General features: G+C 46.9%; 1 protein-coding gene across 4 annotated transcripts; it reads right to left on the bottom strand.

The window, feature by feature from the left end:
* Positions 1-71: 71 nt before the first annotated feature.
* On the bottom strand, positions 72-12859 carry DGKA (diacylglycerol kinase alpha). 4 transcript variants are annotated; one of them, XM_072654970.1, is made up of 25 exons: positions 12596-12859; positions 10407-10481; positions 8790-8868; positions 8241-8317; positions 7732-7864; positions 7423-7503; positions 6958-7007; positions 6486-6560; positions 6149-6268; positions 5880-5997; positions 5645-5733; positions 5352-5471; positions 4986-5084; positions 4604-4675; positions 4185-4258; positions 3931-4005; positions 3378-3463; positions 3195-3284; positions 2511-2671; positions 2097-2161; positions 1723-1813; positions 1144-1339; positions 892-1012; positions 635-695; positions 72-351 (listed from the first exon to the last, which is right to left on the bottom strand). In XM_072654970.1, the coding sequence occupies exons 3-25, from the start codon at positions 8851-8853 to the stop codon at positions 268-270; spliced, it is 2202 nt and encodes a 733-aa protein (XP_072511071.1). In that variant the 5' UTR covers positions 8854-8868; positions 10407-10481; positions 12596-12859; the 3' UTR covers positions 72-267. The 4 variants fall into 4 exon arrangements, with proteins under 4 accessions (XP_072511071.1, XP_072511073.1, XP_072511072.1 ...); XM_072654972.1 differs by lacking the exon at positions 4604-4675 and having other exon boundaries at positions 12596-12717; XM_072654971.1 differs by lacking the exon at positions 10407-10481 and having other exon boundaries at positions 12596-12619.
* Between the last annotated feature and the right edge of the window lie 2410 nt (positions 12860-15269).

Genomic DNA, 15269 nt, shown 5'->3' with positions numbered 1-15269 from the left:
AACCCAAAGCAGAGTGGGAATGGAGAACAGGAGAACAAACCTCCTACTTTCTCAATTAACACAAGACAGTGTAGTGAAAAATCAAACCATTTTATTCAGATGAGGCACTTTCAATGTGTGTGTTGGGCAGGAAGGGAAGCAGAGTGGGACAATAAATACTGTGAGGGGAAGGAGCCCTCCCAAGCTCATCAAGGGAGGAGCAGGAGTGGTACCAGAGATTTAGGAGAGCCCAGGAAAGTGGAGGATAGGGGCTGAGGGGTCCTCCCCTCAGGACCAAAGGTTGAAGAAGTTGGAGGAGCGTGGAGGGGGACCCATAAGCATGGGCATCTGATTCTTGTGGATGATCTGGATCTGAAACATAGTGAAGGAAGCTAGTAGGATAAGGGATCAGGTAGTAAGAGCTCCAGGGAAATTTTGTGGAGTCTGGGTACATATGTGGTCTACCAGGGTCCTTAGAAAACTGCTTATCTTAGAAATAGTGCAGTAGGAAACTTGGGAAGAAATGCTTTGGGTTAGGAGCTCAGAGAAGACTCAGGGAATATGTTTGCCATGTACAAGATTAAAATCTGAATGACATTGGGGTGTAAATTCAGGGATTAGAGAATCATGGAGTTAGATTTGGGGAAGAACTCACAGTACATGGTGCCTGCATCCAGGGTTCCCCATCGATCTGCATGGGCAGGGCTTTTGTAGTTCTGTGAGAAGCCCAGAGTAGAATGATGTGGAGGGGAGGGGAGAGAGAAGATATGACCCAACACATCTTTCCCCCCATTTGCCTTCAGGGACTTTGGGCCCTGTCTCACTGGAAAAGGGTCTCTAAGCACTTGGAATCATTCCATTCTCATGTTCCCTCCCATCTTCTCCTGCCACTAAACTCTGGGTCTTCCTTACCGAAAAGTAATTTGGGAGCATTTAGCAATCCGATGTCCAGCATTCTTCAGCCTGGTATATATCTGACCCATCTCGATTGCTCCCTCTAGTCCTACCACCTCCAGTCGCTTGTCACTCAGATCTGGGGAAAGGTGAAAGGCGAGCATAGGAAGAAACAGAGTTTTCCCTCCCCTGCTCCTACCATTAAAAGGGTCATTCAACTCTACCCCCAATTTGGTCAGGTGACCCTTAACCTTCCCAAGATCCTTTTACCTTGCACACAGGTTTTCAGGGCTTCAGGATTGGTGATTGCTTCAGGAGGCACAGAGGCATTATCTAAATCCTGGGTGTCTTTGGTGGGTCGCTTTTTGTCTCCCCAGAGGTTGGAGCCTCCATGCATGCTGGGAATATTTAGCACTGCAATGCCTTCCAAGGATAGATCATTCAGTTTCAAGGGTGTCCCACAGATCTGGGTTAGGTGAAGGAATGAGAGAACTCTGGAACTCATGTTTCCATCCCCCAAAGAAAGTAACAGAGGAGGCTGTGTTTTTTTCCTTTTAATGCCCCTGTTCCCTTCCCCAATCCCTTCCCATGACTGGGCACCATCCCACCCTATGCCTTGGGTGCTGGGTACTTTGTTGGTGGGGTGGAATTAGGAGAGTTTGGTTGGAAGATTGGGGGAAGGTCAGGGGCTTAGGAACCTGGAGAAATATAAGAGAGTCTGTACAATGTGTTGCATTTGGGAGTCAGAGAATTGGTATATATCAGAAAGTGAAAGAAATATGGGAGTGGTTGGGATATATCTTTTGGGCATGAGGGCTGGACTATGTTTGGAAAGTGTCTCAACCTCACCTCCACTGAAACAGACTCTTCCAGCTTTTTGCATGTGGAGAAGATGGACTCAGATGTGGCGAATTCCAAGTACCATAGCTTGTTCTTCATCCTGCCTCAGCCCCACACCCCAGGCCCAGGGGGGAGGGGGCAGGTTATATAGGCCAGGTTATATAGGCCCTGTGGGAGGGCAAGGGGGCAAAGGAGGCAAAAGAGCACTCCATCTCCAGTCTTAAGAGGTACAAGGGAAGCTTGAGGGGTGAGAGGATGTCCACTTAATGAATTCACTGCCTTGTTTGGCCCATGGACACAGACAGTAGCCAAAGCCTGGCCCCCTCCATTACTCTGTCTGATAGGTATCTACCCCTTTCCCAGTATTCCCAGACCTCCCTCACCTGCTGTTGAACTTTTCAGGATATTTCTCCCTCATGATATGAAATCGGTGAGCAATAGAAGCATCCTGGGTGAAGAGGGCAACAGGTCATAGACAAGTTTCAACATCTTTTTTAATCAGCAAAGGCCATCCCACTCCAACTCACTCAGTATCCAAATAAATCACATCCAGGGACATTCCTATTTATCTACTGGGGGGTAGGGGAGGAGAAGAGGGATAACTGCACAATGGCCTAGATCTTGCATGCCAATGACCCTGGTAACTTAAATGTCTATGAAAGCACAGTCCTATTCTCTGACCTATTTCAATGAACTCTAGGATTTTTCTCAGACTTTTTGTTCCCTTTCTGTATCCTGCATTCACAACGATTTGAGCACCCACTCTCTTCCAAAAAAAAAAGGTAAAGTCCACTGACCACACCAATGGAGAAGTAGTTGTTGATGATCTGGTAGGGGACTGGATCACTCTTCTCTTTGGGGTCCAGAGGAATCACCTCCACAGACCAGCGATCCATATACACTGTGGTACTTAACTCCAGGTCCTTGAGTATCTTCCCCAGGTTCTCTCCATCATAACCTGGAAGGAGAATTGGAGATGGGAGAGGCAACTGAACAAGGCCTTTGGGTTCAATCAGTTACCAGGATGAATGAAGGCCTTACCCTCATTCTTCAGGAGCTCATGGCCCATTATGTACATGCACAGATGTAGTGTCATGGCAGTCAAGGATTAGAAAGGTTTTCTCTGATTATTGTATTCCAGTTCCTTCCTATTTCCTTCCCCTAAGTCTTTAGCCTGGCTTTGGCATTTCTCTTCTCAAATCCGGTGGTTTCTCTATTGGAATAATTCTCATCTCTAACACCTATGTGAATCCTTATCTCTGTAAACTCTGAGAATGGTGGTTCATTTGGGCTGGAGAGCAGTTAACAGAAAAGTGACTACTCCAGTCTTTTAAAATCTCCATGTTTCTTGATTCCAATCTTATTCTCTTCTAAGGTACTATCTGCCCATCCACACCCCAATTGTCAAGATCCTCTCAGCTTCCAGGCTCTTTTTGCCAGCTCACTACCTCCTTCTCCATGCCCCCATGAATGGCACTCACCTCCTCCCCATCTTAGGCATCGAGCTAGGTCATTCCCTGTGCCTAGGGGAAGCACAGCCACTGGTGGTGGGTTGGGGAAGCTGGCCTTGTCTGGGCATAAGAGAGACAGAAGTGGAGAGTCAACCCAGGAAGGCCACCACTCTCCTGGTCCCCAGGACTCCATGCTTCTCCCCTAATACTGACCAATAGCATCCAGGATCCAGCCTACGGTGCCATCTCCCCCGCATACCAACACCCGGAAATCTGGGAGGTCCTTGAAGAACTTTAGCCTGAGACAAAGGAAGGAAGGGATCATGACAGTAAATAACGTTGGGAGGATCTTAATTCATTGACCCCCAGATTCAATGAGATTTTTTTCTGACTGATCCCCTCCTCCACCATCCCAGTCTAGGGTTTTGTTCATAACAAGAGCACAAGTCAGATCGATGGCAGATTAAGGGAAGAATCTGAAATTGTATTAAGAAAACAGACTTTAAGAGGGACTTGTTGACAACTGGGGAAACAGAGGATCTTCCTTGGACATCTCCATAGCATAAGAAAAGGTATCAATTTGTATGTTTAAGGTTTAGAGGCAGGAGAAAATTACATGGTTCTAGAGGTAGTTCTAGAGGTTCTATTCTGAATTCTAGCTCCTCAGGCTCAGCACAGGTACCCCAGCCTTCCCACATACTCATCCCTGCCCCCATTACACACACATAAGACATTTAGACCAAGCTCAAAATATTCCTATACTCACCCTGGTTCAGGACCCCCCTTTGCAAGGTTGTAAACCTGTCGTGGGTTCAGTAGGTACTGGAACTTTCGAAGCACCCTAAATTTTAAGGGGTGAAGGTGATGAGGTTCGTGGAATCATTTTTCCTATCCTTTCCTGGAACACTTTTCAACTGGCCCCCTCCCCTTCTCTAATCTAATCCCTAGGAAGACTCCATCCACCCTTCTTCTAGAGTGTTTCCAAACTATGAATCTACTTCCCTCCTTATTTCCACTTACCTCTCCCCCTGCTTCCCACCACTCTTGGGGTTCACAAAGACAAGAAGTGGGTGGGTGTTGGGGATCGGGATAATCTGTTGAGGAGAAGCAATAAAAATAGGAAAGGGATATTTTATAGAGCCAAACTGGGTCCCAAAGATTAATAATGATAACAACAATAATTCACATTTAGAGAGAGCTTTAAGATTTACAAAACACTTGAATGAAAGGGAAGAAGAGGCAGAAGGAAAGTTCTAGGATTTCACTCAGATGCCTCTTTCCCTGTTTCCCCTTTGCCTGGTACTAGCAGAGATGAGGATCTGGGGGCCAGGTTGTATTCCCTGGATTTTCCCCACCTTCATCCCCCCCAGTTCAAGGTCTGGCCATCCTACTCCCCCAAGCTCTCCCCCACCATGATGCCCAGGCACTGCTGCCTGTACCCTCAGGGCCTGCCCATCAGGGACCAAATGTTGTAATTCGTCGACATTCCTGGAGCTCAAGTTCTGGCGGTCCTGTTCAGAGGCAGAGGTAAACAGAAGGGAGGAAGGCTGAATTTTGCGTATGGATATTTTTGTCCCTGCTGGGTCCACTTTGTGGGGCCTTCACTATTTCTCAGCCACAGATAGGTATCAGTCTGGTCTGAACCCTAAAGAAATGGGCAAGAGTGATATGTTCTCTCTAAGATCAGTACTTCCTAGAGGAACTATAAAGTTTGTGGAAAGTCCTGGGGGGGGGGGGGGCGGTTTCTACAGGGTTTGGGGGAGGTCCTATAGGTTCTCTTTTCAGTATATCTCTCCTCTTTTCCCAAGCCCAAGTGCTCACCAGGATGCAAGGATAGATGGCTGAGGGAGGCAGGATGTGGTCACGAAGTGGTCCACAGTCACATTCAGGACTCATGGCAGAGAGGCAATCCTCATGAATCTAGAGAGTAAGAGGAACCATGAATGGTAGAGTTACCCTTATGACCTCCCAACTCAGGAAGGAGAAAAGAGATAGGAGAGTATTTGGGGATTTAGAGGGACTTTAGCCCATGTAGTAAGAGTCCAGGGGATATTACAGTAGGAAAGGTCTACAGAGGGGGACTAAGGGAAAAGGTGACTTAGGGAGGGAGCCTGGGGACAAGAAGTTGAGGAGAATCCAATGGCTGTGAGGTTCTGGGAGGTCTGGAGGAAAGGGTCTGTTCCTGACCTGGAGATGGCACCATACACAATGCAGTCCAGTCAGGCTTTGGAAATTTCGGATCTTCTTTTGGCAAGAGTCACAACGCCCAGAATCACAGCCTCCACGAACCCACACATGAGTCTGGGCCTTGAGAGAGTGGAGAATTATCTGATGGCTCAAGGGACCTGAATACCATCTGGGTTAGGTTACTCCTGCTTCCTAGGAAGGGGAGGAGGAATCACCCTTACCCCAAAGAAGTCCAGAAAAGGGGCTGAGGAAGGATAGTGAAAACACTGAGATTGAGGTTAGGGGTCACTCACACCAGCGTCTTTCTTGGACTTGGCATAGGTGCTGACTTTACAGGGTGAGGCCTTCTTGGCACAGCGCTCATGAACTGTGAATTTACAAACTGAGAGAGAAAAAAAAGAAAGAAGGAAAGATCTTAGCCTTGGTTGGAGCCCTTTTGGGGTCACTCCCTCATCACAAGCACAACTCTTTGCTCTCCATCACTCAAAGATTGTTTCTACCTCCCACCCTGTTCCCCAATCCACTCACAGGTACATGACAGTCCCCGCTTGGTTATTCCAAGCAGCATTGTTTCACACACATTGCAATATGCTGGACGAGAAAATTGCTTCAGTCGCCACATGTGCTGACCATCATCCTTCAAGCTCTGGGGAGAATACCACAAGTAATGTGGATGACGAGTACCTAAACCCTTTCCCCAATACCACTTCCTTGGACAGCAGTCATAATCCTCCCCAGCCGAGTTTTGAGACCGAAGGAGGAAAATGGAAGTCCAAATCCTTTTCTTCCTTACTCACCACCTCTAGTCCCAGCAGCACCAGCAGAGGCACAGTGGTGGATCCACCTCGTACCCACTCAGCCAGAGAGACTGTACCACTGCCATCATAATCAATCTCTTTCATCATCTCCTGCAGAATCTGAATGTTGGAGAAAGGGGCCAAGAAAACAAAGATTTCATGTATAAAAGACCCCACTGGTTAGATTTCCAACTTGAGAAGCTTGGTCCAACCCAGATATTAAGAGTGCTCATGAGAGAGAAGGCTAAAATAGGTACAAAATTCATGGGGAAGTGGTAGGAGACAGTATACAAGGATAGGGCAGAGAGGGATGAGGAAAGAAAAAAAAACGCCTTACTGGTCTCAGCTCAGTTACATCCCAATCCAGATATCTTGCCACTCGCATCATCTGGGTGATAATTCTGTCCACTTCCTAGGGAAAGCCAGGATCAAATTTCTCATCTCCTGTACTAGGTGCTGATTTTCCCTTAAACCCTTTTTCAGGGTCCAAAATACTGAAGTCCCCATCTCTAGGTCTGCCTCCCCCATAATCTTATCTGTCTGTGGAAATTTTGTGGTGTCACAGGGACTAAAGTAGTATGGGATGTTGAGTGAGGAAAACTCCTACTTCTTGTCCCATGCCCCTTATGTCCTTTCTCTGGGAGCCAGAACCCACTGTGCCACCCTACCCAGAAAACTCAACTTTTTTCCCTAGCATCATCTGCACCTGGGGGTCCTGCAAAGGATTGGGACTCAAGGAAGGGAGAACAAAAATAAAAATATATCCATCACCCACACCCCAACCCCCTTCCCCAGTCTTCAGAACTCACTGAGCTGTCCAGGAGTCCATTTCTGTCTGTGTCATATAGCTTGAAGGTAACTGTGAATTGGGTGGGGAGTGGAGTTAGGGTCAGTTTGTGGAGGTCATTCCCATATCCTGCCCTAAACCCCCCTGATTGAAGAGTTCTGTTCTGGGGGATAAAGAGTTAAGAGAGACATAAACTCTGCCCTTAAAAAGTCTGCTGTGGGAGACAATAAATTTATGAACATATAATGATTGAGAGTAAGCTATGTATTATACCTGAAAAGGACCACTGTAAGAGAAAGCTAGAGGAAACAGGGGAGGGATAAGAGACTTGAAGCCCATTTGTAGGGGTTCCATCTCTTTCTATGGACACACTGGTGACTAGGAATCCTGGAAGAGTGGGGGGGAGGATGGCTGGAAATACCTTTTCCCCCAACTTTTCCCCTTACCCCACCCTCCCTCCAATATTTCTCTTGCTCTGATGACTCACATTCTAGCTTGTCTTCTGGCCGTCCACCCTCCAGTAAGGAGAAGTAGCAGGAGACATCACTGAGACAGATCAGGGATACTTCTGGTTGAGGATAGTTCAACAAGGTCAGAGGTTCTCTCTGATCCAGCTAGTCTGGTTCCTTTCTAGCCCATCCCCTCCATTACCTTGGCCCTCTCCAGTCATATAAGAGTTTAAATCACCTCTCCCTTCTCCAGACTGAGCAAAGACTATCAGCTCAGTTAGTCCAGATCCCATGCTGATTTGATCTTGCTTCTAAGGCTCAGCACCTGTTAACTCCCAGTTCCATACCTTGCTCATCGCCCTGTTTCTGAGACTCCATGTTCTGGAAGGATCCAAAAAGTGCTTGGCTCAGTTGTGGGGGGACATTATTCACTTCCAAGTAGGCTTTCAGAAAGAGCTGGAACCCTTCGTACCCTATGGACTAGTATAGAAATGGGAATTACCTCAGGGATCTGGCTAAGGAACAAGGAATGATGAGCTAGGGGCAAAGGGAAAGCTTGGGGGTATCTTAGGGTGAGCCATGATCACCTGTGTCAAGAACATGTTTCTCCACTCAACAAGTTATTCCTCATCTTTCCACCCTTAATGTTATGGGAGTCAGAGAAAGGTCTGGAGTTAAGGCTGGGAAATTCTATGGGAAATGTGGGCCCCACAGGAACAAAGACAGTAAGATATAAGAATCTGGGATGGAGGGGCAAAAAACAGGGGGAATAGGAAGTGATCATCTTGAAGGAATATCAGGAATTCCAGAGGGAAGGATATGGGAGCAGGGAGGAGGTTTTGCAGATGTCTCTCACATCTCCCTGGAGATATTGAGCCAATTCTCCATCTTCATTGAACAGAGCTAGGACATCACTGACTTTCTTGGTTGAATCTGGGGGAGGGAATAGGTACATTCAGGGCAGGATCTCCTCTCATCCTCAATATACAGATGTGCCCTAAAATCATAGATTTATAGACCTTTGGAGTTGGAGGGCACCTTAAAGAAAATCTAGCCCAGTCATTTCATTTTACAGTTAAGGAAAGTGAAACCCATGGAGGGGAAGTAACATCCAAAAGAACAGTCCATAGAGAAATAAACTCTGCTACTCAAAGTGACAGAGATATAGAGAAAGACACACACACACAGAGAAACTAAGAAATAGGGAATTATAGAAAGTTTTGAGGCACAGAGCAAGAGATCAGTGATTGGAAACGCCAGTCATTTGCTTCCTTCCCCATATTCTGATCATGACACAGGACACTGAAGATTGGGGGCCAGGCTGGGAGGAGAATCCTGAGGAAAAAGGCATATTTGGAAATGGAGGTCATGTATGTCAGGAATGGGGAGGGGGCAGAAGACTCACATTCCATATATTCCTGCAGTTGGGCAAAGTCCTTGGGGCTCAAGGGCCCCCAGTTCTTCAACATCTTTTCACCTGTTTCCTAAGTTGGCAGAAGAATTGCAGGTTGAACTTTCTAAAGAAGGGTTTGGAGTAGAAGTTGGTATGGGGGATACTGAAGGAAAGATGCACATTGGTATGAGATGCAGGGTGAGAGTGGTATTGGTACCTATATCTCTTTCCCTCCCTCTCTACTTCTCCTTGGCCTGCTGGGGGAAACCACTCTTCTGCTTCTTCCTCCACCCCCACCTCTCTGTTTAGTTGTTTCTCTGTCTCTGGTCTCTCCCATTCCTATTGTACATCCCCCAGCCTGGTGTTTCTCCTGAAGAGGAGTCTCTCCCTGGTTCTTACAACGGGATGGAGGCCTGCCCACACTTTCATGTAGCTCCATCTTCCAACCTCAAGGTGTCTTGACCCCCCCCCCCCCCCCCCCCCCCCCCCCCCCCCCCCCCCCGCCACCCATCTGCTGCTCTCTGTCCCAAGTTCTGCCTGGCCGCATGGCTACTGGCAGGACAACTACCTCAAGCAACCCTGAATCATGAGGTGCATGAAGTTCTGACCCTTGCCCCACCCACTGATCTATCCTTGGCTGTTGGAGAGGGAGAAGACATTGGGCCTGAGTAGGTAGGGAAGGGAGGTGCGTCTAACTAGCTTCCCCGAACTTCAGGAAAAAGGAGTTAGGGAGCTGTGGACATGGGTGGGAGGCCTTATCCTTCCCTGGCTGAATACATCTCTGGAAACCCTAGTCTTAGCCTCCCCAACTTTGGACTGTTGGCACCAGGGAAAAAGAAAGGACTGAGGGCACAATCTGTTTGCTTTTTTGTTATTGTATCTCTGGCACCCAGCTGGGTGCCTGGAGCGAAAGAAATGTTTATCGAGTTGAATTAGACTGTTGCGAAGACAGGAGACACAGGGGACTAGATTATGTTTCTTTCTAAAGGATCCCTGAAGGGAAGTTTCTGGGACCCTCTTCTCTTGTCTTAAGGAAAGTTTGGTAAGGGAAGAAGGGGACAGCACCCCAGGAAGGCAGTTGAAATCTGCAGGGGTGACCCTGGCTCTTTTCCTTCCTGTGGTAGCAAGAAATTTGTGCTCATTCACCTCTCTGCTTCCCTCTCCTAGCCTTTCCCTAGAGTTTTTCTATTCTCAACTTCAGCTTGTATCTCCCAGCCTGCCCTCTCCTTGTTCCTCCCCACCCCCTCTGTCTGGAATTGAAACTCTTAGAGGCTCCTCCGGAGCCCTAGGACTGTCTGTCCTTGAGCCTCCTGCTGCTGTGAAGAAAAAGGGCTATTCTCAACAGGGACCATGGTACATCCAGTCTTGGAGCCACTGTTTCCATTAGATCTAATGGCTATCAGTAGCTAACAAGACATAATGTCATAGCTAATAAGGTCTGGTTGGGTTAATGAGCTTTTCCCTTCCATAAACACCAACCCTCCTTCCTCCACTCTGAGCACAGATATAAGGTTCTATTTCTGTCCATCCAGTGTTTTCTCCCACCATTTCCCCTACATATGCAGGGAGTGCTATCTGGAAAATGCCATAAGGGAAAGGTGAGCAAGGGACAGGCAGTTTCTTTCTTACCCTTTTCTTTTTTGTTTCAGGATCCAAAGGTGCCTCAGTTAGAAGATGAAACTGAGGCAAAAGGGTGGAAAGAACCTGTAAGGTGCCAGGAAAGTGGGAGAGGGGAGCTATTTAACTCAGGCAGAATTAAACTCCAGGAAATCCCAGCACATTATCACTCCCCAATACGGCACAGAAGAAGACCATTCTAAATTTCTCCATATCTCCAGCTTGAGAACGCTCTCTTCAATCTCTAATAACTACTTCCAGTGTTCCCAGAGGGTGAAAGGATCTAGAAAAACTCAGTCTAAATCTGTCTCCCAAGGGCACCCAACTGGCAAGCTGGAGAAGACTAAAACCTGTATCAGGGAAGAGAAGGGGGGACAGCCCAGTGAATGGACAAGGGACTCATGTCTAGATGCCCACACTTGCTAAAGCCAAGGTCCATAATCTAGGTATCCCAGCTGCCAGTCAATCTTTTCCAGCTTTCCTTTATGCAGAGGGACCTAACAGTCTTCAGGTGGGGCAGAACTAGAACCTGGAACTGGAAGTGTCTAACAAGGGTGGGGAACCTTTGACCGTGAGGCCACATGTGGCCCTCTAGGTGCCCAAGTATGGCCCTTTGACTGAATCCAAACTTCATAGACCAAATCCCCTTAATAAAAAGCATTTGTTCTATAAAACTTGGACTTGGTCAAAAGGCCATACCCAAGGACCTAGAAGGTCACAGGTGCCCTTGAGACTACAGGTTCCTGACCCCTGGTAGGCTAGTGGAGGCACCAGAATATCCAGATAACCCTGGAGGGTTTTTTGGGGGGGCGGGGAGTGGAATAAGAGAGGCCTAAGGTGATGTGCTTGCAGAGACTAGGACTAGTCAGTCCTGGATCTGGTAAGAATCAGTCAATGGCTACAACAGAGTTTAGGAATTTGGATACATGGGTTCCTCTGGCCCTGCCTGGTTACAACCTCCTGATTAATTGTAAACTGGGCTAGTCCAAGCAAAAGCCTGGGTAGGGGCAGGGCATGTCTGCTGCCCTCCTCATTCTGTGACTCATCCTTCCCTCCCTTCCCCCTTCCCCAGGCTCTCCAGGTTCAGCATAGTAAGGAAAAGAGTCAGTCAGTCATAGATGGAAGAGACTGCATGTCATTTAGTCCAACTCCCCTTCCCCTCATTTAGAAATGAGAAAACGGAGGCATGAGGTTGACTTGTGTTCAAGGTCATACACCTTCTATCTGGTGGAGAGACTAGAACCCCTGTTTTCTGACTCCATTCTCCTATACTGCCTCTATGTTTTGACTCTTATTTTAACTCTTCTCCTGCCTATGGCTACTGGTATCGAAAGAAATCGATACTATGTTCAAAACATTTTGACATTTAGTATTTTTCCTTAAAAAATATTCAAGAGGTTTGAAACAAATTTTCTATGAAACAATGTATCTTAACCTTTAAGGGTGGCTCCCAAGGCCATGGAGCTTTGAGCTCAGAAGTCAGTCTTGCAGAAGGGAACATTGGAAAAGGATGGCTGGGAGCTAGACCACCTGAATTGTGAAAGACAGCTTGAGGACGATCAGGAACCTTGACACGAGTGCCCAGGCCACTCAGTGGGCTTACGTTTTGGTCGTCTCCAGATGCCAATTGGGTAACCCGGAGGCAGAGATTTAGATTAAGGATTTCTAAGTCACTTCACTGGAATAAAAGTTGGGGTTAAGGGTGGTAGGATTTGCCTACCAAGTTAATTCTCCCCCATAAAAAGCGCAACAAATAGAAAATAGACTCAGGAGAACTATAAATGCGGCAAGGGGAGGAGGGTGGAGTGAGATGGTGGACTGCCTGAAGGCAGAGAGTGTAAAATCGGACTTAGATCTAGGAGGGAGGGGTCGATTAGTCCCTACTCCCACTCCTGGAACTCCGGGAGCCACCACAGCTCTTCTCTCCAAGGAAGCCAGGTGCTTAGGTTCACTCCTCCTAGCCATCCACTTCTGCTCCCCACCCAGGGTTTATCTTCCACTCCCTTCCCCCCAATATCCCCAGTCTTCAATCCTTCCCCCGCCTCCCCTCCCCAGCCTCCGATTCTTTCCAGTCCTAAGGGTTTTTCTCTAACTGTTCCCGCCGTACTAATTGGAGACACCCCGCAGGGCTTCACTCCTGGCCCCTCCCCTGGAGATGAGAGGGGAGAGGGGGGAGTTAATGAGGGGTTTATGGAGTTTACCTTAAGGAGATCGGGGCTGCGAGGGAGGGTGCTGCGAAGCCAGCGCTGAAGCTAGGAGCCAGAGCTAGAGCCCGAGCTGGGTTTGGGGAGCCGGGCGGGGCGGGCTTTGCCTGTAGAGGGCCGCCCAGAGACTGACGACACAGCCTCTAGCTCCCGCCCTTCAGTTTAGCGGGACTTGCCCCCATCCCCCCAGTTCTCTCCCCATCCCCCGGACCGTGTCCGCGACCCAGCCGGCCTCCTGCTCTCCAACAACTAGATTTCCCCGATCGTTCTGTTAGTCCCGATGATATCCCTGACGTTATTATTCATTCTTACAGCCCACGCCCTCGACCTTGGTAAAGCCTCCAATTCTCCTCCCCATTTTTTTCTTCTTTTTATATCTAGATCATCCAATAACGTCCCTTTCCATTTTCACCTTTCCTTGACCCTGAAGGATAGGAGATAGGAGGAAGAGCTGAGGAGCAGGGAGGATACCGCCCCACTTTTCCTCTGTCGTCCTTTTCCTAGAAGAGGCAGTGTCCAAATAGGTAGGCAGAGGACTTGTGTTCAAATCTTAGCTTAATACCTGGGTGACTTTGTGTACTGAATTTCCTTAGGCCTCAGTTATCTCATCTGTAAAATGGGGGTGAACCAGATACCTCTTAAGTTCCTTTCTAGCTTTAAATCATCTTAAGATAGCTTTTTCCACTCTTAGCTTAGTAATTTTCAAACTCTTTTTCAAAGTCCATGGATTTCAATCACCAGACACCCTCAAAATCACATCAGATTAAGGGAGCTCAGATCTTGACTCTTCACCTGAACACAACATCAGAGAACCCTAGATTTCTCACATCCCAAGTGACTCCATCTCCCTATTCTGGGAACATTTCCATCCTTCAACTCCTCTACTTTGTAGAGTAGAGGTGTGTGTGTCCAATGTTTCCCTCTTTCTTCCATGCTCTTTTTTATTTTATTTTTTTATTCCATATCTATTCCCTGCCCCTCTTATCTGCCACTTTAACTGAAAAACTATCCATGCTTGACCAGAAATGAGAAATGAAAGTAAAAATATTGTGTATCTCCTACCTCAGAACAGGTAGTTTAGGAGGATTGGTTTTGTGTTCCACCAGAGAAAACCCTTTGAGACCCCAGTTGATAGTGGGGCTAGAAGACTGGAAAAGAGAGGTAAAAGCCTTTGGACTTGATTTACAGACCTAAGTATTCTTTCCAGACCCATCCATCTCCAACAACCAGGATTCCCTTCTTTTATTAAAGTGGGGCAGAGTAACCAACTACTGTTTCCTGGAATCCATTCTCTCATACCTGCCTTAAAGTCTGGGGTGAGAGAATTATATAGACTAACCTCTTCAAATGGGTCATTTTTTTAATGGGACTGGAAAAAGAGATATCCAAGAAGTTCTGGTTTAGCCCCAGTATGGACACCCTTGGGGGATCCTCCCTTATGTTCTCCCAGAAACGAAGGTGCAAAATAAGTTTCTGGTAGCAAGAAGCTGCTGCTGGTTATCTTAGCTAGAGATCTGGGGCAGGTGTCTGAGAGGCAAGACCATGCAGTCTCTGTCTGTTCCCTCCCATCTTTAGAGAGAATAAAAAAATTCATATTTCCATAGCAAATTTAAAGTTTTGAAAAACACTCTCCTTACAATGCCCTAGTGAGGAATGGAACATTATTCTAGCTTAAAGATGAAAAACAGAGATTCAAAGGTGAAATAACTTACGTGTGGTCCCACAGCTGTGAGAGCTGAGAAAAACTTCACCCCTCTGCTTTTTTAGTTTCCTACATATAAAACATTATACATGTGCAATTTATAATAATGTAAGAGGAAGCATAGTAGCAAAGTGGATAAAAAACCCAGCTTGAGCAGTCAGGAAGACCTGGATTCAAGTTCTGTCTCTGAGATTTCAAACTCTTCCACGATAGTGGGCACATCACTTCCACTTTCAGTGTGTGAGGCAACTGTATAAATTTAGAGACCAACTCCCAGATCTGCATGGCTAGAGAAGCTTCCTATACTGGTTGTTTCCTGCAGCAATGAAATCACAGGTCAAAAAATTCCCCATCTCAGGAATGAGTTGAACTTTCTCCTCTTCCCTATGTCATTATAGATTTCCCAGCAAAGAATATTCATGAGGTTGCTGGTGTTGTATTGTGGGAAAAGCAGATTTTGAGTCAGAAGGCTGGGGTTTGAGACTAGCTATTTGACCATGGGCAAAGCATTTAAGCTCTAGGTGGAGCAGTAGAGAGAGTGCTGGGCCTGGAGTCAGGAATACCTGTGTCCAAGTTCAGCCTCAAATGAGGATGACAATTATAGTGCCTACCTCCAGGTTTTTGTGAGGATCAAATGAGATATTTGTAAAGGGCTTGGCATAGTGCCTGGCACATAGTAAACAGTTTATAAATGTTAGTTATTACTATTATTATTAGCTATGTGACCCTGGGCATATCACTTGCCTCAGTTTCCTCAACTGTAATTTGGGGATATTAACAGTACCTGCCTCATGAGGTAATATTTATAAAGCAGTTGACACATAGTAGGATCTACATAAATTTATATTCTTCTCCCTTCCCTTCCTTTCTCTAAAAGCCTCAAGAATCCCTCTGTAAAATGCCAATAACACTATGTGCTCTACTTATTTTACAGGGTTGTGGAAGTGACAGTGTTTTGAAAGCTTTAAG

The sequence above is a fragment of the Notamacropus eugenii genome, chromosome 3 (genome assembly GCF_028372415.1).
Source record: "Notamacropus eugenii isolate mMacEug1 chromosome 3, mMacEug1.pri_v2, whole genome shotgun sequence".
Classification (NCBI taxonomy): Eukaryota; Metazoa; Chordata; class Mammalia; order Diprotodontia; family Macropodidae; genus Notamacropus; species Notamacropus eugenii.
This window is presented reverse-complemented; position numbering and strand designations above follow the sequence as displayed.

What these genes read in the sequence shown, in the direction of transcription:
- DGKA (XM_072654970.1), bottom strand. Translation starts at nt 8,853, where the DNA reads ATGTTGAAGAACTGGGGGCCCTTGAGCCCCAAGGACTTTGCCCAACTG. An exon ending in ATGGACTCCTGGACAGCTCA is followed by an intron (nt 6,561 to 6,957) that starts GTGAGTTCTGAA and finishes GGCTTTCCCTAG; the next exon opens with GAAGTGGACAGAATTATCAC. An exon ending in CCTGAAAACCTGTGTGCAAG is followed by an intron (nt 1,013 to 1,143) that starts GTAAAAGGATCT and finishes ACCTTTCCCCAG; the next exon opens with ATCTGAGTGACAAGCGACTG.